Source organism: Muscardinus avellanarius, assembly GCF_963383645.1.
Source record: "Muscardinus avellanarius genome assembly, chromosome: 15".
NCBI lineage: Eukaryota > Metazoa > Chordata > Mammalia > Rodentia > Gliridae > Muscardinus > Muscardinus avellanarius.
Genome location: NC_137801.1, coordinates 14,829,635 through 14,857,383, shown reverse-complemented (window position 1 = coordinate 14,857,383; position 27,749 = coordinate 14,829,635). Strand labels below are relative to the sequence as shown.

Here is a 27,749-nt window from a genome sequence, read left to right as displayed (position 1 = left end):
CCTGTAAAGTTTCTTTTTAAAGTTTCTGTGCCAGATTTTCATGAGGCCTGGAAACCACCACCAACAAAAAGCATGTGTGGCTGATACTATTCTGGAACCTGTTGCTTTAGTTTTGCTTTATATTCTTCCTCCTGACTATCTGTCTCTGTAGAGACTTTTTAAAGAGCTTTACACGGTGTTACGGAGTGTGGTTTGTGGCGTCCCGTGGTCCAGAATGTTTTGGGTTTGGGTGTCCTATTTCGGTGCTCCTTCGAATATCTTTGGTGTACTTCAACCCAAATATCTTATCCTGCACTGTGATTATTGATTTACATGTCTGTCTTCCCCTCTAGACTCTAGGCTTTTTAAAGATCTATGTTTAGTTAATTTGTCTATCCCCAATTCCTAACACTGTGCTGGACCCATAATAAATGTTTGGGCCCATAAGATATGTTTATGAAGAGCCAGGCGTGGTGGTGCACGCTTGTAATCCCCGCGCTTGGGAGGCTGAGACAGGAGGAGCGCGCAGGTTCGAAGCCAGCCTTATCTGGCTTAAGAGACCCTGTTCCCAAATAAAATATAAAATAGGTCTGGGAGTGTAGCCTGGAGGTAGAAGGACCCTGGGTTCCATCCTCAGTACCACCACCAAAAAAAAAAAAAAAAAAAAAAAAGGTTTATGAAGCATATGGAATATATATATATATATTTTTTTATTGGTGCACTGTATTCATACATCATAGTAGGATACATACTTTTGTAGACATACATGCACACTTTTCCCAGTCAGCCCCCACCCAATCCCCACCCCATTCTCTCCCTATCCCTCCCTCCCATGCTTGGCTTAGTAGTTGACATCTAGTATTATGGCAATTTATCCAAAATTAAAAATGATAATCTCACATAACAGTTTCATTTGTCTGATACCAAGCTTTTGATGACTTAAAGATAACATTTCAATATTTCTTTTTGCTTTCTTTCTTACCAGAGAATATTTTTTCTATTTTTTAGGTGAAACTATCATATATTTATATATATATTTTTCAGAAAAAAATCTATCCTAATATGGAATATGGGCTCTAGATACCCAAAACGATCTTGAAAAAGAACAAAGCTAGAAGATATATATTTTCTGATTTCAAACCATATAAAGCTACAATAATTGAAACAGTGTAGTACTATTCTAAAGGCAGATATATAAACCATTGGAGTTAAATAAAAGCCTAGACCTAAATTCTTCCCTATATTGTCAAGTTATTTTTGACAAGGTTTCCACGAACATTTGGTGGTGAAAATGATAATCTTTTAACTAAATATTGTTAAAAAATAATAATTACATGGAAAAGAATAAAATTGGACCCTTACCTAATCCCATATACAAATATTAACTCAAAATAGATAATAGACCTAAATATAAATCTTAAGACTATAAACTTTTAGGAGAAAATCTGGGTCATAAAACCTCACAACATTGAAATTGGCAGTGATTTCTTGGTTATGATTTCAATGGCACAGGCAACAGAGGAGTATAAAGACTCCCTAAAAAATAAAAAAAAAATTGTATATCCAAAGACAATGTAAACAGAGTTAACAGTTACTAATAGAATGGGATAAAATATTTCCAAATGCTATATCTGAAGGTATATTAATATTCCAACTAGAAATCCTAAAAATTAACAACAATAAAGGCAAACAATACCATTTAGAGATAGGTAAAAGACTAACATAAATAATGAATCTCCACAGATAACCAATCTTAATTGTCTGTTGGATGGAAACTCTTGTTTCTCTGGTTCTGGTGTGTGTTACCTATTTCTTCTTTGTAGTTAATCTCTTTGAGTATTTTCTCTAGTGCTGGTTTTGAAGACATAAATTCCTTCAGTTTCTGTCTGTCGTGGAAGCTTCTTATTTTTCCATCTAATTTGATAGAAAGTTTTGCTGGGTAGGAAATTTTTGGCTGGAAGTTGTTTTCTTTCAGAGTTTGGAATATGTTACTCCAAGCCCTTCTGTCTCTCATGACTTGGTTTGGGAAGTCTGGAGTGATTCTAATTGGTTTGCCTCTGAATGTCACTTGGCCCTTTGTTTTTGTTGCCTGTAAGATTCTCTGCTTGGCTTCCACATTGGTCATTTTGACAATTATGTGGCGTGGGGATCCTCTTCTCCCATCCTGTCTAAAGGGAGTTCTGTAAGTTTCCTGGACCTTTGTATCAACCTCTTGCTCTATGTTTGGAAAATTTTCTGCTATTACTTCTTTGAAGAGATTGTTAATCCCTTTGGTTTCACTTTCTTTTCCCTCCTCTATTCCAATTATTTTTAGGTTAGCTCTCTTAAAATGGGCCCATATTTCTTCAATATCAGATTCCTGCTGTCGGATATTTTTTTCTAGATTAGAAACTATGAGTTCATTTTTGGACTGCTCATCTTCTAAGAGCGAGATTCTGTTCTCCATGTGTTCTAATCGGTTGTTTGTGCTTTGAATTGCGGCCTTTACTTCATTAATTGCATCCTTTATCTCTTTTTGGCTCTCTCTGAGTTCTTTTCGAAGCACCTCTATTATTTCTACAGTTATTTTCCTGATTTGGTCTTCTAGAAATCTCTGATTTTCTGTTTTATCGGGTTCTGATGTTGTGGGGTTGTGGGCATTAATTGCTCCAGTATTATTCCTCTTTCTCATGATTTCCGATGTTTGTGCCTTCTCTGGGTTCTTCCCTTGGGTCACTATGACTTCCCTTAAGGTGTTCTGGATCTCGAGTCAGTAGTATCTCGGACCCCACTACTCCTTTACTGGGTTTTATCACAGAGTCTCCGACCCAGAGAGTCGATTGAGGCTGCTTTAGACTGTGGGGGGTGCCAGGTTGCACGTTCTCCTATGGTGTGATATCTCTGCCACCGCCCCTCCCCCACTGGGTCAAGTCCCAGGGAGTACAGTACTGGGATTTCTCCTCTGTGGCCCGCAATTTGACTCACTGTTCTTGAGTACGCAGATGTAGCTGTACTGGCCTCGCTGGATTCGCTGCTGCTGCCGCCGATGGCAATATGGCACCACTGCTACGCCCTCGGCTATGGGGCTGGCGTTTTTCTTCTTGATTTTGATTTCTACTCTGAATCCCTGCAGCGTGTGCTGAGCTCGGCCACTGGGAGCTTTAGATGCCCTCTGCGCGGAGAAATCCCGCCTAGCTGTTCCGCAGTGGCTCACCTCGGCTTGCTGTAGCCGTCCCGTGAATTCGCCGGTGCCTCAGGCAGTATGGCGCTGCTGCCTTGTCTGCCGTGTCCTCGGGCGCAAGGCCGGTTATCTCCTCTGTGGCTCTGTTCTCAGTCCGCTTTCTCTCTGGAGCCTGGTGATTTTTTGTTTCACTGGTGAAAGGCGCTGATTTTGTGGTAATGGAGATTTGTTGTTAGCGGGGCTCTTAAGCCCCGCTTTTCTCGGTCGCCATCTTCCCGGAAGTCTGGAATATATTTAATAATTATTTAGCAAAACATCAATAAATATATTTTGTTGGAAATAATGTATACTTTTTAAGATATCTATCTATATCTTTTTTTTTTTTTTTTTGGTGGTACTGGGGTTGGAACCCCCCCAGGGCTTTTTACCTTCGGGCTATCCTCCCAGGCCTATTTTATATTTTATTTGGAAACGGGGTCTCACTAAGTTACTGAGAGCCTCACTAAGTAGCTGAGGCTGACTTCGAACCTGTGTGATCCTCCTGTCTCAGCCTCCTAAGCACAGGGATTATAAGCATGTGCCACCACACCTGGTATATATAAATCTTAAAAAGTATATTTCAGAAGCTGGGCGTGGTGGCACATGCTTGTAATCCCAGTGCTTGGGAGGCTGAGACAGGAGGATCACGCAGGTTCGAAGCCAGCTTCAGCTACGTAGTGAGGCTCTTAGAAGCTTAGTGAGACCCTGTTTCAAAATAAAATATAAAATAGGTCTGGGAGTGTAGCCCAGAGGTAGAAAGCCCCTGGGTTCCACCCCCAGAACCACAAAAAAGTGTATTTCAGATATATTTGTATATATATTTTATTGACTGGAGAGTTTGTATATAGTGGCATTATAAAAGTTTACGTAGATAATAAAGCATAACCCAGATTAGCAGCCATGCCCAATACTCCCTATCGATGAGGGGCAGCACGTGTGCATAGTGGCTAAACGCCTGGGTTATGGAGATTGACTGGGTTTGTGTCCAGCTCTGCCACTTTCTAGTATATGCCATAAACAAATTTAACTATTTCATGTCTCGGCTTCTTCATTGGCTAAATGGAATAATAATGCCTGCCATATGTGGTGGTTGTGAGTTAATAGACCTAATGTATTTAGAAGATTTCAAATGAGTAAATATTGGCTTTTAAAGTTATTAAGTATTTACTGTATGCCATATACTGTGCTTTGCTTTATATCTATTTTCCCTTTTAAACCTTGAAACAGCTCTTTAGGGTTGGCATTATTTTTCTTTTCAATTTACTATAAATAGATTGAAGTTCCAAGAGAAAAATAATTTGCCCAATGCTGCAGTTAGCAAGTACCTGTGACTTGCATACTGGAATCTTTTACCTTAAACAGCTACCATCTTTATTTTGAATTAGGTTTGCGGTAAACGCTTGCATTTGGGATGTATCAAAGAGAAAGAATATGAGCATAATTTATAATGTGGCTAAACATTGTTTGGAAAAATGCTTTTATGTTCTTTGAAAAAATTATGTTTTATTAGAAAGCAGAAAAGGTATGAAAACTTACTTCAAATCATAACGAGCCAACATCAGAGAATTTGTGGTGGAACTTACGGAATATTCAGCAAAACTTTTAGAATTTAGTAGGGAAGTCAGGGTAAGTCTAGAGCCCCGGCCTGACACGAGCGCCCCCTGGAGGCAGAGCTGCCATTCCCCATTCCTGGCTGTTGTTTCCCCAAAAGGCTTTGAGCTCCCTCTGGAGGTTCTTACACTACGTATTTTGAATGCAAAAAAGAATCTTGACGATTGTGATGAAAATGAAAATTTAAATATGACTCAGTTCTACTGAGTTATTTAGTACATAAAACTTCTTGATTTTGAACTTTCAAGTTGTTAATTTACTCAACACTGTATCATCAGACTAATTTCTTTATATAGCTTCTAATTCTCTGCCTTTATTTAGTCCTTTATTTAGACTGTGGCAAGAACTCCAGAAATGGTTTTTCCTATTAACATAATTTTTTATGCTGGACATATTAATGACTGCTTTGCGTAGTAATTGCAAATAGAAAAATCACATTTCAGGCTGTTTTTATTATTTTTGAATTTAGAAAACATGGACTAAAACGACCTTTTATTGGGGAATACTTTAGCTTTTGTGTCTTCCGTGTGAATGTGTGTGTTTAATCTTGTTGCTTTTGTGTTTTGTGACCATGGGCAAGTTATTTTACTAATTTAATCTTTGCCTTTTTAATTCATAATTGTATTTGATGAGACTGTCGACTTCATAAACAAATACACAGTAAAAGCTCAATTAAATGTTCTCTAAGAGATGGAACAGATGAAAAATTATATGTTTAAAAGAAAATATTCCAGCCAGGCGTGGTGGCGCATGCTTGTCATCCCAGCACTTGGGAGGCTGAGACAGGAGGATTGCGGTTCGCGGACAGCCTCAGTGACTTAGTGAGGCCCTTTGCAACTCAGTGAGACCTTGTTTCAAAATAAAGAATAAAAAATAGGGCAGGGGGTGTAGCTCGGAGGTCGAATGCCCCTGGATTTTATCCCTAGTAATGAAATATGTATATGCATACATATATACATATATTTCTAAATTGGGAAGGAACTTGGAAAATTTTTCTATTCTAAGTTACAGTGAGAATATAAGACATATGAAGTCAGGGGAAAAGATCATTACTGAACCGTGCTCTTACTGGTCCTGGAGAGCAAGAACAGGGGACACGTCTTGCTCATTACTCAGCAGTTGATAGGCGTTTGAGCTCTTTGTTTTTGGTTATTATGAATAATGCTGTCATGAACATTTGTGTATGAGTTTTTGTGTGGGTATATATTTTAATTTCTCTTGGGTATGTATCTGGAAGTCGAATTGCTAGAGCATATAATATATTTGTATTTAAAATTTTCAGCAGCAGCTTTGGAACTGTTTTCCAGTGTGGATTTTGCATTCCCACCGTGTCTCCACATCCTTTGTTAAGAGTTGTTGTTGTCTGATGTTTTGATTCTAGCTGTCCTAGAGGGGGTAAAGTTGTATCTCCTTTGCGTTTCTGATTTGCATTTCCCTAATGGCCAATAATGTTGGCCATCTTTTATTTGCTTCATGATCTAGGTGCGGTGGTGCAAGCCTATAATCCTAGTACTTGGAAAGCCGAGACAGAGGATCACAGGTTGGAAGCCAACCGCAGCAATTTAGTGAGGCTCTCAGCAACTTAGTGAGACCTTGTTTCAAAATGAAACAAACAAACAAAACAAAAAATAGGGCTGGGGGTAGGTAGCTCAAAGGTAGAACATTCTGGGACAATCCCAAGTACTCCCCACCCCAGTACACACACAAATTAAATAAATAAAATCTTCGTTCAAGAGTCTCTTCAGATCCTTTGCTCACCTAATTGCGTTATTCATCTTAGGATTGAATTGTAGATGTTCTTTATATACTTTACATACAATTCCTTATCAGATATAGGATTCTGAATATTTTCTCCCATTCTGTGGATTGTTTTTTCACTTTCTTTTTTTTTTCAGTACAGGAGATTGAACTCAGGGACATTTTACCTCCAGGGTACTCCCTCTGCTCTATTTTTTATTTTGAAATAGGCTCTCACTAAGTTGCTGAAGGCCTCAGTCGCTGAGGCTGGCCTCAAACCTGCCATCCTCCTGTCTCAGCCTCTCAAGTACTGGGATTACAGGCACATGCCATCATTGGCTGCTTTTCTACTTTCTTGATGGTATTCTTTGAATTACACATGTTTTTGATTTTGATGGAGCCCTTTTATTTGCTTTTTCTTTTTCTGCTTTTGCTTTATTGTCCTATCTAAGACACCAGCTGTTTCCTAATCCAAGGAAACAGATTTAATTCCAAGATTTCTTTTAAGAGTCTTGTGGTTTTAGCACTTGCATTTAGGCTTTTGATCCATTCTGAGTTAGTAGCATTTTTATATAGTTATGAGCTTTTGATTATTTTCTGATTTGAGAGACTGAGTATTTTGAAACTGTGGGGCTATTGTCTGTAAAAAATGAGGAGTTGGACTCAGTCATACCCAAGTGCTTTGGGGCACATTCTGTGATTCTACGCCATCATAACAATCACTCTAATTTTCTTTTAATAGTACCATTATTTGTTGCAATGACCAAAACCCATGTGATAGCAGCTTCCAAGGAAGCATTTTATATCTGGCAATATCGTGTGGCAAAGAAGCTCACAGCCTTGGAAGTTAATCAAATCACACGGTCTCGGAAAGAAGGGCGAGAAAGGTACCTCTTTTGGTATATACTTTAATACCTGAACCATATCACATTGAAATCAGACAGAGTTAATTATACATTGTCCTGCTTGGGAAATGCTAGTTGCCTTGATTAATAGAAATATATTTTCACTTAAGCTCTACTCTTATTAAACATACAGATAGGAGGGAAATTAGGAAGCGGCAGGGGAAGTTCGTGTGTTAGAATTTACTTTTGACTAATAGAACACAGTGAGCTCGCTCTCACTCCCTGAAGAAATTCACTGGGAATATGAGTCAGGGTTCAGATATATTTGGGACACAGCCATCAGGAGCAGATTGCTCGCATACCTAGTAAATACCTGCTGGATTCTACCCTTATAAAATTGAGCTCCCTTAAGAACTCTTTAAAAATTGACTTTTATATTAAACGCAATATTCTACGGTATCACTTAATATTTTATTGTTCTAGAGACTGTGAAACAATGCAGCCCTTACTCAAACTTTGTCAAAACTTTTGATTTTTTTTTATAGAATTTATCATGTTGATGATACTCCTTCTGGATCAGTGGACGGGGTACTCGATTATAGTAAAGCCATTCAGGTAGGTGATTTTAGTTTTTGCAGCAAATGTTTATATTTGTAGATTTGAAAACATTTTAATTCTTTTTTTTTTTCTTTTTTTTTTTTCTTTTTGGTGGTAATGGGGATGGAACCCAGGGGCCTTCTACCTCCGGACTACACTCCCAGACCTATTTTATATTTTTTATTTGGAAACAGGGTCTCTTAAGCCAGAGGAGGCTGGCTTCGAACCTGTTCGATCCTCCTGTCTCAGCCTGCCAACTGCAGGGATTACACGCGTGCGCCACCACGCCCAGCGAAAACATTTTAATTCTGAGACCGGAAAAAGAATTTGTTTTTAGTGAATAGAATATTATTTTAGCAATTCTTGTATATTTTTTTTTGAAAACTCTTTTTATAACTTTAACACTTGAACTAAAATAAAGGGAAGTCAGATGTGGTGGCACATGCTTATAATCCCAATATATGGGAGGTTGAGACAGGAGGATCTCAGGTTTGCAGTCAGCCTCAGCAACTTAGTGAGACCTTATTTCAGACTAAAAATAAAATATAGCTGGGAGTATAGCTCAGAGGTAGAATGTCCTTGGGTTCAATCCCAGAACCAAAATATAAAATAAAATTAAAGTGATAGGTGGCTATAAGTAGTTAATAGGATAATACCTATGAAAACTTAGTATCTAAAGGTTTTTGGTAATACAGTTTTCCTCTTTCCACTTACTGCCTCTCCTCTCTCAGCATCCATCCGTCTGTCTGTCTGTCTATCTATCTATCTATCTATCTATCTATCTATCTATGTATCTATCTATCCTATCTAGATTGTTCTGTCATCTCTGGACACGTTGCTGTGGGTCCCGCTAAGTTGCGGAGGTAGGCCTTGAACCTGTGATACTCCTGTCTCAGCCTCCCTACTATTGAGATTACAGGTGTGTTCCACCATGCCCAGTGAGAACTTTTTTCTTGTTCTTCACATCTAATAAACTACCAAGTCTTGGTGACTCTTGCCTCCTAAATTTCTCTGATTAGCCTCCTCTTCTCATCTCTGGCCATTCACATCATTGGTTCCTATCTAGGTCACTGCATTAATATTCCTCGCAGTACTATCCAATAGAACTGTCTGTGAGAGGGGACATATTTCATATCTCTGCTGTCCAGTGCAGTGGCTATTGGGCACTTCTAGTGTTTCTGGTTCTGCTGAGGAGCTGAACTTTTAATTTACTTTGCTCTGGTTGAAATTCACCTTGAAACGGTGGCCTGTGCAAGTGGTCCCGGTAGTGTACAGCCCAGCAGTCTCTTTGCTTTCAGTCGTCCCGTTCCCACAAGCCAACCCGTGTGTCATACTGCTGGACAGTGGACTCTGCGGAATGTAAATCTGACTGCGACAGCCACGGTCCCCTTCCCTCCCCACTTACTGGCCTTCAGAAGATTCCCACATTTTTAAGAATAAAGCGTAGATACACGGCCTCTCCCCATCCCTGCCCCTTCTCCTTCCCTGCACATTCCTCAGATACCAGCTGTGCTAGACAACTTGCAGATTCCTGAATATGCCATGGTGCTGTTTTCTTCTGATTTAAAACGTTCTTATTTTGAAATTATTATGGGCCTTCAGATCTTCCCTCAGTGGTGGCATCGTATGCAATTGCAGACTGCCACCAAAACTGGGGGGTTTGCATGGATAAAACACTGTTCCGAGACTAAGCCTCATTCTGGATTCAGTTCCCACTACTGTTTACATACTGTTGTACACGTGTGGTTTTATGAAATTTCATCATCATGAAAGAATTCCCTTTCTCCTCCTCCTCCATGTTCTTGTTTCCCTACCAGCCCCAGAATGCCCTGTCCCTTGGCAATCACTAATCTGTCTTCTGCCTACATAGTTTTGTCACTTGAGGCTGTTTTATGAATGGCATCACATAGTATATAATTTTTGAGGTTGGCTTTTTCCACTAAGCACAATGCCCTTGAGGTGGTCGCAGGGCTGTGCCATTTCCCCCTTCCTCCTGGCATGTGCGTTGGTTCTTCTTTTAGAACCAACCAACCTGCCGTTGGTTCATCTTTTAGAACTAAGCTCAGGGCTTTTGCCGATCGCGACCTTAGATGCTTCTCTCTTTGTGCTTTCATAACCCCTGTCCGAACCTCTTGTTTAGCATACTGTCTACAATTAGGTGTTTAGCGCATCTTTCCCCCCCAGGACACTTTTGAATAATCCCTGAGGTTACCCTCAGATTTCATCTGAGTATCTCTGGTACCTACTCCGATGGTTGACACAGGTAGGTAGGTACTCAGCAAGTTTCTATTGTTAGTAAATATATTATTGACATTCATTCCCTCTTCCTTGATCTCGTTCTCCTTTTATTTATTGTCTGTTTATTTACTTTTGGTGCTAGGAATTAAAACCAAGGTCTCCCTCATGCTGAACACAACCTCTACCACTGAGTTATACCCCCAGCCCTGAAACAGACTTCTTAATCATTGTGTATTACATTGTACAGATTAGTTATTCAGTGGATATTTGTTAAATAATAACAACTGGTTAATTTATTTTAGGGCACAAGAGATCCAATTTGTGCCATAACTGCATCTGATAAGACATTGATTGTGGTAAGTTGCAAAAGCCTTATTTTATGAATAATGATGGTTTAGGTTATAAAAGTAGAATAAAGCATGAGTTTTGGGTTTGAGTAGCATCTTGCGAGTGCCCTAAGTTTTTGAGTCTAATATAAGAAAGGAGAAACTTAAAGCTTGCCTTACAAATTAGTAGTGATTTGCAAGACTAGCCATCTAGTTTGTATCATATCAGTAGAGTGATGGGCAGATGAGAAGATAACATACAGTTAGAGTTTGGTACCAGGTTGAGATAGCTCTATGAAGGGCTCAGCAGCATGGGGCAGAATGCATGGTGGTAGTAGGAATTAGAAAGTTTCCTCCTCTAAGCAGCCTAATATTTTATACTGAAGAAAGTGCTTTGGCTCAGCTGCATTCTTAAGGCTTAGAATGAAGAGGTGGTGTGTTTGCAGCCAGTAAAATAGAGAGATCCCTGGCAGATTTCTTGAATTTTCCAAATAGAATCAATGGTATAGTGTCTTTTCCTGAGCGCCGTTATTAAAAATATTAATTTTAGAAATAAATGTTCACTTTATACAGCCATGCTGGTGGATTTGCATTTGAATTGTATAAACAGAGGCTTAATAGTGTATATTCCAGTTCTAGTTATTTTCATTAGCTACTAGCCTATTTTATGAGGACAAAACTCTTTAGAATATTGTATTCTATAGTATTTCTACCTCCTGGTAGGCCCCTTTTGTGAATCATATTGCCAAAAATCCTGGTCTGATTGAAGAGGGAGAGGTCAAGAGCTGTGTGGGCCTTTCATTCTTCCCCTTTGCTCCTCAGGACATGAGGAGATTGAACACCATAGTCTTCTCCTGGTGCTTGAACTTGCTAATTTGTCAACCTTGGTATTTCCCCAGAATTGTATAGAAATAAATGCTGTTTTATTTTTATTTATTAAAAATTTTTTTTTGTGGAAGTAGGGATTGAACCCAGGGAGGGGCATTCTACCTTCGAGCCACATTCCCAGCCTTATTTTGTTTTTTATTTTGAAACAGTGACTCATTATTTTGCAGAGGGCCTCACTAAGTAGCTGAGGCTGGCCACGAACCTGCAATCCTCCTGTCTCAGCCTCCCAAGTACTGAGATTACAAGTGTGTGCCATCATGCCTCGTTATGTTTTATTTTTTTATTATTTTTATTTTTTATTTTTTTGTGTGGTGTTGGGGATTGAACCCAGGTCATTCTACATTTGAGCAACACCCCCAGCCTGATTTTTTAATTCTTTATTTTGAAACAGGGTCTCACTAAGTTGCAGAGGGCCTAAGTTGCTGAGGTTAGCCACAAACCCAGATTCTCCAGTCTCTTCCTTCCAAGTACTGGGATTACAAGCATGCTCCACCATGCCTGACTTCCTTCTATTTTATTTTTAAACATAGCTAATACTCAAGGTATTACTGCTTTTAGATAATCTTTACTGTCTCCCCAAACTAGCATCAGATAGTAGAGAATAAAAGCCTAGACTTTCAGTAGTAAGGTGTTTCATACCATGATCTATTGATTTCATATATATAAAATATAATTTAGTTAATGCTTTATGTTTTAGCTTTTAATGTATCTTGAATATTAACCCAGACAACTGTAAACAGCCTTAGCTATTTCTTCCTTGTGATATAAAAACTTGCAAATTACTTAAAAGCTAGGCTTCTGACTTCCTTCTTGAGTATTCATGAAACAAATCAAAGCACCTCTAGCTACTTGAAAAAGATTTAAACTAAATTAGGAGAGAAACATGTACTTAGTTACATAATTCCGTATCATAATTGGAAACTTGCTAGGACAATATCGCTTTGGTTTTAAAACAATTGTATGGGCTTATAGAGAGACCTATAGTTGTGGTTTGATATTATGATGGTAAATATGCATTAATAATTAAAACATTTCCATAGGGTCGTGAATCTGGTACCATTCAGAGATACAGTCTTCCTAATGTTGGTCTGATTCAAAAGTATTCCCTCAATTGCCGAGCCCACCAGTTATCCTTGAATTGCAACTCTAGGTGAGCCTAAAACCTCTCCTCCTGGGGGTGCTGGAAGTTATTGACTGGGAGTGTTGGATTTATGTAACAACTGTGAAGACAAGTGTGTTTATTACAGCCTTGTCTTAATGTATAGTGAGTTTTTACTAAATGTTTCTGTTTTAAATTAATTTCTTACTGCGTACATGGAAATCATGGTACAACTTTTAATTTTTAAAGCTTAAGTGTTGAGTATTTTATATTTTCATACCAGTTATTTTAATCTTTTTGGATACATTTTCCTAGCAAGGAAGCACAATGGCAAACAGTTTCTATCTTCTGTCAAATTTATAAAAAATGACTTAAGAGCCATTTTTAACCATATCCCAGGTTTGGCTAAGTTGATTTTGGAGAACGGTTGTAGGTAGTTATACTCATGACTGCAGAGAGTAATTTCACGTTTCCCCCCTTCTGCATTGCTTCTAGTCGTCTTGCTATCATAGACATCTCAGGAGTCCTGGTTTTCTTTGACTTGGATGCTCGGGTAACAGACAGTACAGGACAGCAAGTAATTGGTGAATTGCTAAAACTGGAGCGAAAAGATGTCTGGGATATGAAGTGGGCCAAGGATAATCCCGACTTGTTTGCTATGATGGAGAAGACAAGAATGTATGTTTTCAGAAACTTGGATCCTGAGGTAAAAGCAAGAGAAGAGTGTTAACAGTGCATAAATGATGAGCCAGATAGGAAAACCTGCATCTTTCCCCCTTCGTTTTTTTAACAGGTTTTTGGTGTTATTTTAAATATTCTCTACTTTTAAATATTCTCTACTTTCTGTGAAAGCTACTTCTTAGGTGTCTATCTATCCTTTTTAAAAGATAGTCTTTTTTCCCTTTATCAAAGCTCAAAGAAAAACAAGAAAATCAGTCTTTTTTTTCACCAAAATTTCTTGAATCAATCTAACTAAAAAATGTATTCTTGAAATTGCCTTGTCCTTCATTTTCTTCCACCAATGTGCCTGCTTTATTTTGTGCTTACCTCATCTTACGCTTACCATATCACCCACGGAAGCAAGGGCTTTCTCAGTCATGACAAGACTCTTGCAAATATGCTGGCATGGATTGCGATGACTCCTCTCGCTCTCGGGTATCAGGACGCCCTTCCTTTGTGAGCTTAGGTTTTGATTTCCCACTTGTGGTCCCCACGAGCTCATTTTTATGCTCTGTATTTTCCTGTCACCCAGTCTGCTCTGATCAACAGTTAGCCACTGTGTCTAGGAATAATTTGAGTGGTTGTCTAATTAAGAAGATAAGTCTTTTAAACAGTTTTTGACTTAGCAGTGATTTTCTACTTGGAGTTTTCTGTTGTTCTTCAGTAGGGTCAATAATAAGAGATGAATTAATACACACTTTTTGTTGCTAATTTCTGTTTGTGCTGAGAGCCTACTTCTTGGGAAGAAGTTATTTGCTCAGGCCCTTGAGCTGCCGAGTCCTCATAGTAACTTGTTTAGTGGTAGAGTGCTTGCTCCTGAAATATCCTAAGTTATGTTTGCATTTCCTTATATAAGCTCTACTCAGGATTTCTGGGTTGGGAAATAACCTGATGGAAATTGCTCTCAAAGACTGTATTAAAGCTTTCAGGAGTCTTAGGGTCTGGGTAATTCTTAGACCCTGAGTAATGGTCAAAGGAAAGCCATTCAGTGCTGCTGTGTGTGACCACAAACCTGGGCTTCTTTCAAGGATCCAAGAGAAACTTGACCCTTGCTATAAAGCACATGTGGACGTTTGACAGCTGACCACAGGACAAGCCTGATTGGGGCACTTTTGACTGTCTGAGACCATTTTCTATCTTTGGCTCATTCACGCTAAGTTGGAAATCACATGTTTGGAGAAGCCAGTGTTTGTTATGGCTGGCCGTTCATGAGGTGTGCGGAGCACACCTGCTCAGTCTAGCACTGAGCAGCATCTGTACCTGGTGGAAAGTGTTTTTTAAGTAGTTCTAACAGAACGGCCTTTATTTAAGCAAATTGTTACTTTATTTGAATTCATTTTCTGGCTGGCATGTAGTTCAGTTTCTATTAGATTTAAAGCTAGGTAGAATTTTTTTTTTTTTTACGACCCCACCACTGTCTAGATTTCTTTTTAAGCCATGCAGTTCAGTACTTTTTATGCATGAGGACACAGGCTCCCTGTGGTCCCTGCTTGTTTAGTTACACTGCTACTCATTCCTCTAGCTGTTTATTGAACATGTAAGAACATACTCTTTAAACAGAATGTTTTTTTCTTTCATGGGGCTGGGGTGGAACTCAAGCCTCACGCATGCTAGGTAGGGGCGCTCCACTGAGCTATACCACCAGCCAAGAACAGGACTTAGTAGATAGGCAGAATTTATTGAAACATACTACAGAACAGTATGTTCCTTCAGGACAGTGATCTGTGGTGTCATCCGGAGGTGAGCCATTGCTCGACTGTTAATAATGGAATGTCTTTTACCCATCGAGAATGGATGAGATTGTCATTGTTTCGACAGTGTAATGGGACTGGCCTTGCTAGGAGTGAGGAGTCGCTTCCACATTTTCCCTTTTGCATGTGCTTGCATCGTCAGTAATACCTTCAATTCACCGATTCCTGTCAAGAAACTTTAAGCCACTAGTCCAGTTTGTAGGGGAAGCTAGAGTATAATCCTTCAATCACTAAGTTAGGTATATACAAACTTAGTTTGTCACGATGCACAGAAAGTGAAAAATAAGGACACACCAGGACATCATGTCATTATACTGAGGCCTTTTGATTTTGTGCTTTGGAAGAGTGCCAGGCCCAAAGCTTTCGATACTTTCTTAATGAAAAGAAATTCCTTGCAACTGCTTAGGTGAGTGCACCATGCTCTGTGGGTCATTGGTCTGAAACTTTGTAACCAGTTGAGTTATGAATGACTAGTGAATTTTGGAAGATAAAATTATTTTAGGTAATTCAAGCAGAAGTTAATTTTCTTTTTTTTTTTTGTGGTACTGGTAATGAACCTAGGGACATTCTTCCTCCAAGCCCTTAGCCCTGTTTTTTATTCTTTATTTTTAAACATGGTCTGACAGATTGCGGAGGGCCTCATTAAGTAGCTGAGGCTGGCTGTGAACCTGCAATCCTCCTGTCCCAGCCTCCCAAGTACTGGGATTACAAGTATGTGCCACCACGCCTGGCTCACAGACCGTCCCTTTAGACTATCTTTTGACTACTCTGCTTTATTGCATTATCTGGCCAAAAGTTTCCACAAAATTTTTTTCTAATATAAAACATGTTTATAGAAGTATATTTGATTTACATATAGTATCAAAATAGTCAAAGTATATGGAAATCCCCATAATATATAAAAATATTACTTATGTTTTCCTTTTAAATTAAATTTTGTTCTGATTCTTTGTTTTTTACTTATAAAAGCTATTGTTTGCCTTATACAATACAATATTTTTAAGGTTAAAAAAAGAACTTTATAAAATTTTCTTATATAATTTGGATATAATATAATTTTAACCAACAACTTTTGCTTTCTAGAGGAAAATATACATTTAAAACACCACTGGACATATCTACTATGCATACAAGAGCCATATATATATGAGGGGTACTGTACTAAAGTATTTAGGGGTGGAATGTCATGATGTCTGTAATTTATATTGCTTCAGCCACAAAATCAAATGAAGTAGATTTGGTATAGTGTTAATAATTATTTTGGTGATGGGTATATGGTATTAATGACATTTTCTCTACTCTTTTGTTTAAAAGTTTTAATAGTAAAATTTAAATCATAATTCCTTAAAGGAGAGGACATTTTTCATGATCAAACATAACGCTTGATTTTGTCTTTAAAGGAACCTATTCAGACCTCTGGATATATTTGTAACTTCGAGGATTTAGAAATCAAATCTGTTCTTTTGGATGAGATATTAAAGGTAATTCTTAACAAAAAACAGTTGTATTCCTGTTGCCAATGTGAGCTGGGATTAATGTTTGGACCAGGCTGGGCAGCATTCCCGGTAGGATTGAAGACCCAGAGGTCAGGCAGATGTCAGGTCCAGCCTCGCTCTGTTACTTGTGCTCAGTGCCTACGGATAGAGCCTTATGTGGCCAGCGCCAGAGGAGGGAGCACTGGGCTTCTAGGTGGCCCAGGGCAGGCAGAGGGGAGGAGCGAAGGGGGAAGCTTATAGGCTGCCAGCAGGCATCTGAAAGGGTGTGACCCCCTAGGATGACATGGTCTCCACACTTGACCATTGACTTTTCTTTGTGTGGCCAGCACTTGTGCAGAGAGTAAAGAGAAGCCCAGGGCCTTGTGCATGTGGCTGCGTCTTTTCGTCGCGGCTTAACTCATGTATACTTTCACATCAGAGAGTGCCGATTTTTCTCTTTCCTTACACATGCTGGAAAATAAAGCTTTCTCTTTGTCGCATCCTCTTTTTCAAAAACTTAGATGTTGGGGATTCTTTCTAGAGGATGTGGTTTTGCCAGTGTCCTTTTGAAGGTAAGGTCAGAGGTGGGGAAGTCCAGCGAAGGTAACTGAGGTGTGTGTCTGCTTTCGCGCACGAGTCTGTCGGCCGAGTGAGCTTCTTGAGTCTCAGCAGCTAGCAAGGGTCTCGAGAATTGTTTGTTACATTGATTTTTATTTTTATTTTTTATTTTTATTGTTTTTCGGGTCTGGGGATGGAACCCAGAGGCATTTGACCTCCAAGCTACACCCCCTGCCCAAGTTTTTTTTATTTCATTCTTTATTTTGAAACAGGGTCTCACTGAGTTGTGGAGGGCCTCACTAAGTAGCTGAGGCTGTCTGTGAACCACGATTCTCTGGTCTCAACCTCCCAAATGCTGGGATTACAAGCGTGCGCCACCACGCCCGGCTTTACACTGATTTTTAAAAAGTGACTGATGACTTTATTGCTTTTTTAAAAGGTGGCAAATAGTTGTTATGTAGCATTCAAACGATACAGTAAATGTTGAAAGCAAAGCAAAAAAAAAAAAAAAAAGCACCAAAAGTCTCAGCTGTGTGAGTCATTAGCATTAGGAAACCATGAGAACAGCATCGTCCCATCCCATTCAGCTAGTTACATGTGGAAAGACATTTAATGGATTCAATAGATGAACAGAAGAAACTTTATAAAAATGACAGCATTGTACAATCCTTTTTATTGTTTGATTTTAATCAAATAACATGAAAGTGAATTTAAAGGAATTTTAGACTTTTAGGCGATTTTTTTTTACCATAAATGATAGCATTTCCAAGCATGTGAAAAATTATGAAAAGAGTTTATCAGTATAAACTACATTTTAATTTTGCTGTGGTGCTGGGGATGGAACACAGGGCCTTCTACCTCCAGGCTACACCCCCAGCCCTTTTTATCATTTTATTTCTAAACAGAGGTTTACAAGTTATGGAGGCTGGCTTTGAATTTCGCAGTTGTCCTGACTCAGCCTTCCAAGTACTAGGATTACAGGTGTGTACCACCATACCTGGCTCTACATTTAAATTTCTAGTAGTAGTAGTTGTCTTTCCCACTCCAAAAGAGTCCATTCTAAATTTTCTCCCTCTTCTTTTCTTTGGTTAGGCATATTATGATTACATTGTCAAGATTTAGAACATTTTTATTTTTTTCTGCAATCTTTTCTAGGTGTTTAGTCCTATATTTAAATGAATTCACATTTGATATTAGTTCTTTTACTGCATTTGCTGTTCATGAATTTCGAATTTGAGTCGCTAAAATTAATCTAATTTTGATTAGTTTGCTGGATTTTATCCCTAGTGGTGTTTTTCAAGACAGACTCATAGTTGATGATTTTCTTGAGTTCTAGAATGTTTGAACATGCCTGTGGCATTGTTGCTGTAACTGATGATTACATTGTCTTTTCTAAATCATTTTAGAAAATATATGCTTAAATCAGTTAGATATATTCTGTTATTCTTGATACACTGGACATATTTTCTCTGTATTTAGCATGAGGATTAAGAGTGATTACAATCTTGGCACCCAGTTTGTTGGGAACAGGTGGGGTGGGCTAGAGAGTTGAGCTATAACAGAAAACAAATTCTCTGTGACAGTTCTGATGTCTACCTGGCTTACATCATGCAAACTTGCTAAGGAACAGAATATGGGCACACTTCTCTCTGGAGCCTTGTTGACCCAGGGAGTGTTTAGCTGGACTATGGACTCCTTTAATCAGATAGTTTTAAGACTCACATGAGAACTTTCTCAGAGGAGTAGAGTATAAATACAGAAGGAAAAGGAGGGAGTTAACATTTTCCAAAGTACTTGCATAGGAGGCATTACTTTGTCATTTGTTGTTGCAACCTTGCCTGGCAGCGATTACATGTTCCTCCTCTTTAGTGGGAAATGGTGTACCTAAAGTTTATCTATTTATTTATTCATTGAGAGCCATTAAGACAGCTCCTTGCCTTGTTGGGTAGAGGAGTTGGGAAGATAGACAAGGAACGGGCAACCAGCAGAGGTGGGGGCGCTGTGCTCAGCCAGGAGGTGTGTGTTCAAAGCGGTGATGTGGGGGGCGTCGGGGGAGTGGTGAGGCCAGGAATCACGTGGCTAGCACCGCTAGGCTTTTGCTTGGTGTTTTCCTCAGGATGGGTAGAATATCATAAGTCGATTCCACCTCCTTTTATTTTCTTCGGCCATTTAGCTAACTCTGTCCTGAAAGGCAGGCCTTCAGTCGTGTTACAGATTTAGTCAGCCTGCTAAATATGACAGGAAAGTAGTGATGACAACTGCCTCTTCTTTTCTTTCATCTCTTTGCTGCTGAACTAACTGGAGCAACAAGAGTTTATTGCTCCTGGCAGGGAAAGAGGAGATGAAGGGGCGAGAGAGCGAGAGAGCGGTGTCTGGGGCAGGTGTGTCTTCCGATCCTGTGGAGGCCAGGAAGCCCGTGGAGGAAAAAAGCAGCATCTGGGGGAAAGAAACTGAGCTGAGAGAACAGGGATGCAGAGCCAGGAAGCACCCTCTGCACTGTCCACTCTGCCCGCGGGCAGCCCCCCTTGTTCAGGAAGGATTTTACCCGTGTGCTTTGGGCGTTTTCCAAGTAGTTTATATGACCTAAATATGGGCATTCTCTTCCAGTTTTGTTCACAATATGATGCAGTTTTGTTTTGTTCTATTTTTTTTATTGTAAAAAAGAAACAGATTCTACAGGCAATTTTTTAAATTCCTTTGCTTCTCTACTTTTAGAATCCAGATCATCCAAACAAGGATTATATAATTAACTTTGAGATTCGGTCTCTGCGAGATAGTCGAGCATTAATTGAGAAGGTCGGAATTGAAGATGCATCTCAGTTCATAGAAGACAACCCACACCCCCGACTTTGGTATTAAAAACCCCAAAGCTCCCGAGATGTCAGGTGCATGCTAACAAAGTCCCCACTCTGGGTTAGGCCGGTGCCGGGGCCAGCGGCCAGCATTGGAGCCTTCCGTGAGGCAAGGCCAGTGCTGGGGCCTCCGAGGCCGGGATTGGAGCCTGCCGAGGGGTTAGGCCGGTGCCAGGGTCAGCGTGGCCAGGATTGGAGCCTGCCGTGAGGCAAGGCCGGTGCTGGGGCCTCCAAGGCCGGGATTGGAGCCTGCTGAGGGGTTAGGCCGGTGCCAGGGCCAGCGTGGCCAGGATCGGAGCCTGCCGTGAGGCAAGGCCGGTGCTGGGGCCTCCAAGACCGGGATCAGAGCCTGCCGAGGGGTTAGGCTGATGCCGGGGCCAACAGCCAGCATCAGAGCCTGACAGGAGGCAAGGCCGGTGCTGGGACCTCTGAGGCCAGGATTGGAGCCTGCTGGGGGGTTAGGCCAATGCCGGGGCCAGTGAGGCTGGGATGGGAGCCTGCCGTGAGGCCAGGCTGGAGCCAGGATCAGAGCCTGCCGAGGGGTTAGGCTGGTGCTGGGGCCATCGGCCGACATCGGAGCCTTCTGTGAGGCAAGGCCGCTACGGAGGCCTCCAAGGCCGGTATCGTAGCCTGCCTTGAGGCTAGGCCGGTGCTGGGGCCAGCGAGGCCAGGATTGGAGCCAGCTGAGGGGTTAGGCCGGTGTCGGGACCAGCGAGACCAGAATCGGGGCCTCCCATGAGGCAAGGCCGCTGCTGGAGCCAGTGAGGTCTGGATCAGTCCACTGGGTAGCCAGGCCACTACTGGGGCCGTCAAGAGTGGGATCGGTACTTGCAACACAGCATGCACAGAGAAATATTGCAGAAAATAAAAATCAGATGCTTCCCCTAATCAGCAAAAACTAGGAGGAAAGGGGCAAGAGGAAGAGGTCGAGCTATAGAAAGGGCCCTATAGTGAAGCAACTAAGGTGACCAATCAGAGGGTATGGAATAGGGGAGGATGGAGCCTCTTTAAAATGCAGGAGGTACATAAACAAATGTATCAAAGTTAATCACCAAACAAGCATGGGATCGAGGGGGGGGAATGGGATGGGGGCTGGATGAGGGCTAATTGGATGATGTGTGCTTGTATATCCTCTTAAGTCTTGTATTCCAATGTGATATATGATTATAATGCACCAATAAAAAATAATAAAAATAAAATTATACAGAAAAAAAAGAACCCCCCCAAAAAAAAACCCAAAAAACAAACAAACAAACAAAAAAATTCCCCGCTCTGTCATCCTGGCCCTCACACGTGCCTTCTGATATGAACAGATTTTTGGTCCTGCTCTTCTTATTTACTTTATGTGTGGTACTGGGGATTGAACACAGAGATGTTCTACCTCTGAGCTCAAGCCCTATTTTATTTTTATTTTGACTCAGGGTCTCACTAAGTTACTGTGTGCTCGCTGGAACCTGCGATCCTCTTGTCTCAGCCGCCCCAGCACTGAGATCCCGGGTGTGCATCACTGCGCCCAACGTGTTCTTCTTTTTGAAACAGAAATTCTTTTGAATTTACACGTTCTCTGTGTAAGACTAATGTGAAATGTTTGCATGTGCTAAATAATCTAATTCTGAATCAAGGTTTATCAGTAAAGTGCGTTCTGTTTCTTGGTTTTTCATAAAGGCGCCTCTTGGCTGAAGCAGCTCTTCAGAAACTGGACTTGGACACTGCAGAGCAGGCGTTTGTGCGCTGCAAAGATTACCAAGGCATTAAGTTTGTGAAGCGCCTGGGTAACCTGCAGAGTGAGTCCATGAAGCAGGCCGAAGTGGTTGCCTACTTTGGCAGGTTCGAAGAAGCTGAGAGGATGTATCTTGATATGGACAGAAGGTAAGTTACGAAGGGGCACGTATCGCCAAGCGCTCTCAGTTCACCGTTTTATTCAAATGGGAAGTAAATAGGCTAAGTATATCAGAGCATTTCTCTTAGAAAATAATTTTCAGTTTGTATTACAACCTAGGCATTCCATGAACCCCCTCATTAATATTATATTTTACAACTTAGGAACAGCATTCTTTTCTGCTTTTACATCTACTAATGGTTCACTATAGGGCTTTCTTTTCATTTGGTAGGGAAAAATAAGACTAAGAAACTGGGGCTTTTATTATACAGCTCATAATTTGGGCTCTTTTTGGTTTATGCCATTATTTAATTTTCTACTGTTAGCAAGCATAACATAAGAATGAAAGGTAGTTAAGGATTGAGTTGTATTGCTTATATTTTATTTATATAAAATAATGTATGAACTTCACTATATCGAAATTATATTAATGTTATGTATCCTGCCAAGAGATCACTAATACAACTTCAACCCTGAAAAGAAATATAAAACCAAAATTGTTTATGCTATATGTTCTGTGTTTTTTTTTTTTTTTTTTTTTTTTTTTTTTTTGGTGGTACTGGGGTTCCTGGAAACCCTTCTACCTCTGGGCTACACTCCTAGACCTATTTTATACTTTTTTATTTTTGGAAACAGGGTCTCTTAAACCAGCGGGGCTGGCTTCGAACCAGCACAATCCTCCTGTCTCCGCCTCCCAAGCGCGGGGATTACAAGCGTGCACTACCACGCCCCGCAATATGTTCTGTTTTGAACTAAGTCAATCATGTTTAAGAAGTTTATGAAAATAAGTGATTATTATTTAAATTAGTTGGAAGTCCAGGAAAACAAAAGGCTGAAAATTATTTTCTTTTCCCTATTCTGGTGTCTTTATCCATTTGTGATGATATAACAAAGTATCCGAGAGTGGCTAATTTATAAAAAACAGAAGTTTCTTCTCATAATTCTGGAGACTGAGAAGTCCAAATTTGAGGAGCCAGCAGGTTAAGTGTCTGATGAGAGCCCCATCTCTGCTTCCAGGATGATACCTTGAATTCTTTACCCCTCTGTGGTGGAAGAAATAAATCCTTCTGGTGTCTCTCTCTTTTTTTTTTTTTTTTTTTTTTTTTTTGCGGTCTGGTGATGGAACTCAGGGGCATCCGACCTCCGAGCTACACCCCCTGCCCTACTTTTTATTCTTTATGTTGAAACCAGGTCTCACTGAGCTGCAGAGGGCCTCACTAAGTAGCTGAGGCTGTCTGCAACCACAATCCTCCTGTCTCAGCCTCCGCAATGCTGGGATTACAAGCGTGCGCCACCACGCCCGGCCTGGTGCCTCTTATTTTTACTCTGACAGCTCTTTTGTAATGGCATTAATCAACTCACTAGGACTGACTTAATGACTTCCCAAAGAGCCTACCTCTTAAAAATGCCACAGTGGGGGTTGCATTTCAACCTGAATCATGGAAGGAACGTTCATTCAAATCCTAACGTCCAAGTCCTCGCCCTTGCCTTTTACCTGCTCAGACTGTCTCTAAAGTGTTTGTCTGCATTCTCAGTTTCCGACCTAATTACTAGCACACAATAGCCTCTTGATAAATATTTGCTGAATGGAGAAATGAATGAATACCATTGGTCCTAGAGATCTCGCTATTGGTCTCCGGCTGAAGTTGGGAGATTGGTTTAGAGTACTGCAACTCCTGAAAACTGGATCTGGTGATGCGGACGACAGCCTCCTCGAGCAAGCCCACAACGCCATTGGAGACTACTTCGCAGATCGACAAAAGTGGTTCGTAGCCTGTAACCTGAGCAGAGCACTGCGTCCATTCACGGAGCACTTAGAAACGGAGCTGCCGAGGACTTCCCCAGGAAGTAACGCTGGGGAAGGAGCACCGCCTGCCTGAGTCCAAAAAGGCAGACAGTTCTAGATTTATGCCAGGCAGCAAGAGATCTTGAAGTCATGAGACGAGCACTCCGAAATGCCAGGGTTTACACACATAAAATTTACACCGACAGGCAGCTTTTTAGTGTTTGAGATCACAGCGTACATTCTAAGATAGTGCGTTGATTTATTTCTGAACAATACAAAAAGTATTTTATATATGCTTGTTTTGTTATTATAGATCATTTGCAGAGATTGTCAGGTTTATTCTTTACTTTTCATTTGGATCATTATACTTATTTATTTATGTGAATGTGTGGAAGTACTATAGTGGTATATCAGCTTAAAGCAATATTTTGTAAGGATATTTAAAGACTGTTACAAGGAAAATATGCTACATGATCTTTAGTTTTTTTTTTTCTTCCAAATTAAATACTTTAAAGATATTTTGTAACTGAAAATGGCGAATTGAGCAATACTAGTACTGGAAATTCTAACAGAGGAACATTTTTGGTGAAAGTGCGTATTTATTAAGAGATTCACATTAGTTTTAAAAGTTGTTTTTCTTTCCATAGGTTGAATGCTGTACAATATTATGTGCAAGGCCGGAACCAGGAACGCTTAGCTGAATGTTATTATATGTTGGAAGATTATGAGGGACTCGAGAATCTTGCCAGTTCACTTCCAGAAAACCACAAGTTACTTCCAGTAGGTGTTGCAAATTTTACTTTTTAGAGCTGTTAGGTTACTTTATAAAATTTTTAGGTTATGGTAAAGAGATATCCTCTGCAATGTGGAAAATAAAAAAAATCTATAATTTTACTGTATCTTAAACATAGAAGGATGCTTTTATTTTAATTATAAAACAATATGTCAGTATTAGAGAATGCTTGAAAATGATGGGGAAAATCAGTCATTTTTACTATTTTAGCATAGTAGTCTTATATAGTTTCTTCAGTTTTACTAAATTTCTTTTAAAAGTTAGCTGAATACATTAAGTATTTATATGTTGCCAGGGATTTGCTTCAAAATAATCTGAAATTATTTGAGATTTGCTACAATTTAAATTTAAAAGATAGCCCAAATGTTTTAGGTTATATTAACATTAAAGTTATTTAATATAAAGAGAGAGAGAGCGTGCGAGAGAGAGAGGAGAGAGGAGAGATTGAAAGAGAGGAAACCCAGCTGGGTGTGATGGTTCATTCCTTTAATCTAGTACTTGGGAGGCTGAGGTAAGAGGATAACAGGTTTGAAGCCAGTCTCAACAACTTAGGCTCTTAACAACTTAGACCTTGTTTTCTTTTCTTTCTTTCTTTTTTTTTTTTTGGGTGGTACTGGGGTTCCTGGAAACCCTCTACCTCTGGGCTACACTCCCAGACCTATTTTATATTTTTATTTGGAAACAGGGTCTCTTAAGCCAGCGCGGCTGGCTTTGAACCTGCGCGATCCTCCTGTCTCCGCCTCCCAAGTGCCGGAATTACAAGCGTGCGTCACACGCCTGGCTTAGACCTTGTTTTCAAATAAAAACTAAGATAGGGCTGGGAGTGTAGCTCAGAGGTAAAATGCCCCAGGGTTCAATCTCTAGCACTCCCCAAATAAAAAGGAAAAAAAGAAAGAAACCAAATGGAGAATCCTTTCTTCTGAATTGTAGCATGCATGCATGCATGCATTCATTCATTCATTCGTTTTGTGGTGTGAGGGATTGAACCCAGGGGCGTTCTCCCTCTGAGCTGTACTACAGCCCTTTTTTATGTTTTCATGTATGGCAACAGGGTCTTGCTAAGTTGAGCCTCGCTGAGCTGCTGAGGCGGGCTTTGAACCTGTGATCTTCCTGTTAGCCTTCCAAGTACTGGGATTATAGGCACCACCACTCCTGACCTGAATTGTACCTTTTAAGCTTCTTCTAATTAATTGTTGAAGATTGCTAATGAGTTTGCATTTTATTTGTTTGTATGATGTGTAAAATCACTGAGCTATACAATCCCTGAACTGCAAGGTCTGAATGCATATCAGTTGCGAGCTCACCTCAAAAATTTTGTAATTAAGTAGGTAAGTATAGAATTCTGAGAGCTCAGTTCTCTTACTGTGAACCAGAGGAATTATCTCTGTAATAATGGCAGTTTTGTTTATGTTTATTTTGTTTATTCTCAGCCATATGTGTGTGTGTGTGTGTGTGTGTGTGTGTGTGTGTGTGTAGTGTGTGTGTGATATATATATGTATATAGTGTGTGTGTATGTGTGAACCCAGGGGCATTACACCTCTGAGCTACACCTCAGCCCTATTTTTTAGTCTTTTTATTTTTGAAACAGGGTCTCACTGAGCTGTGGAGGGCCTCACTAAGTAGCTGAGGCTACCCGCGAACCTCGATCCTCTGGTCTCCGCCCCCCAATGCTGGGATTACAAGCGTATGATCACAATGTACACACACACACACACACACACACACACACACACACACACACGTACACTTATAGGACAGAACTGTTTTGAGACAATACAAATATCAACAGAAGTTTCTTATGGATAGTAAGATTCTGAGTAACTTTACCTTTTCATATTTTGTCATTTCTTTACCCCTAGAATATATACTGTGTAATTAGAAAAATATACGCACTATCTTAAAAAGATAATTTATTTCCAAAAATATTTTGGAAGTTGGGGGTGAGGAGAGAAACACGGGCTAATTAGATTACTGAAAGAAACAGAAAACTGAATTATTGATGATGGAAAAAACCGGTGTAGCCAGCCAGGTGAGACTGGCCGTGGCTGTGGTCCCCCTGCCCACCCCGCCTCCAGGGTGCTCTGTCCAGGGTGTGCCTTCCGACAAGCTCCTCCGGGCTGTTTCTTTTTGTTTTGTTTTGTTCTTTTTTTTTTTTTTTTTTTTTTTGGTGGTACTAGGGGTGGAACCCAGAGGCTTTCTACCTCCGGGCTATACTCTCAGACCTTTTTTTATATTTTATTTGGAAACAGGGTCTCGGTAAGTTGCTGTAAGCTTCACTAAGTGGCTGAGGCTGGCTTCGAACCTGTGCGATCCTCCTGTCTCAGCCTCCCAAGCGCGGGGATTACAAGCGTGCGCCACCATTCTGACCTGGTGTCTTACTTTGTTGGCCAGGTTGGTTGTGTTAGTCAATTGATGGTTGCTGTGACCAAGATACCTGCTTGAACAGTGTAAGGGAGGAAGGACTTTGTGGTTCGTGGTTCCTTGGCTGCCTTGCTTTGGGACAGATCGAGGCAAGGCAGAACATCAAGCATCCTGTCAGATCAGCTCATGATGGCCGGGAAGGAGAGAGCGCGAGTGAGCAAGTGTGTGAGCAAAAGAAAAGACAGGAGAGAGGAAGAGAGTCTAAGGACAAGATTAAACTCCCAGGGGATGCTCCCCATAGCCTGCTGGTTTTTTTTTTTTTTTTTTTTTCCAGTATTGGGGATTGACCCCAGGGGCATTCTACCTCTGATCTCCATCTCCAACCTGATTTTTTATTCTTTATTTTGAAACAGGGTCTCACTAAGTTGCAGAGGGCCTCAAAAATTGCTGAGGCTGGTCTTGAACCTGTGATCCTCCTGTTTCAGCCTCCCAAGTAGTAGGATTACAAGCGTGTGCCACCACACCTTGCTGGCCCATTTTCTTTAACCAGGTGCCATATCCTCACCGTAGCCTATTCAGCCACGATGAATGAATCCTTTCATGATCTCAGCACCCTCATGACTGTCCCCTTCTAAAACCCTCACCTCTGCACTCTGCTGTTCTGGGGACTTAGGCTCCAACACATGAGCCTTTATAGGACATTTCGGATTCAAACTATAGCCCTGGTCTTGAACTTTTGGACTCTACTGATCCTCCCACTTTGGCCTCATGAGTAGCTGTGGCCACAGATGCTCAGCACTGAGGCTGGCACGGCCCCCTTTTTTTTCTTTTTTAAACTGGGCATTGAACCCAGGCATATTCTACCTCTGAGCTACACGTCTAGCCCTTTTTTATTTTGAAATAGGATTTTGCTAAGTTGTTGAGGCTGGCCTCAAACCTTCGATCCTCCTGTCTTCCCGTCCCAAATAGTGGGATTATAAGTGGGACATTTCTCTATAGAGCTATTTGAGAGCTCTGTGGGTGGGAGCTCCTTACACCTCTAATTAACAACTAG

The 27,749-nt window shown here is 40.5% G+C and overlaps 1 protein-coding gene across 2 annotated transcripts in view; it reads left to right on the top strand.

The window, feature by feature from the left end:
- WDR35 (WD repeat domain 35) overlaps positions 1 to 27,749 on the top strand; it is a gene marked incomplete at both ends in the record, with an annotated part of 65,427 nt that overhangs the window by 30,387 nt on the left and 7,291 nt on the right. For both annotated transcript variants that reach the window (XM_080711104.1, XM_080711103.1), the window contains 10 exons: positions 7,269 to 7,413; positions 7,917 to 7,986; positions 10,509 to 10,562; positions 12,461 to 12,570; positions 13,015 to 13,225; positions 16,391 to 16,471; positions 19,739 to 19,875; positions 21,541 to 21,744; positions 23,373 to 23,519; positions 24,188 to 24,320. In XM_080711104.1, the coding sequence (XP_080567230.1) occupies positions 7,269 to 7,413; positions 7,917 to 7,986; positions 10,509 to 10,562; positions 12,461 to 12,570; positions 13,015 to 13,225; positions 16,391 to 16,471; positions 19,739 to 19,875; positions 21,541 to 21,744; positions 23,373 to 23,519; positions 24,188 to 24,320 (1,292 nt within the window). The remainder of the gene's footprint in view (positions 1 to 7,268; positions 7,414 to 7,916; positions 7,987 to 10,508; positions 10,563 to 12,460; positions 12,571 to 13,014; positions 13,226 to 16,390; positions 16,472 to 19,738; positions 19,876 to 21,540; positions 21,745 to 23,372; positions 23,520 to 24,187; positions 24,321 to 27,749) is intronic.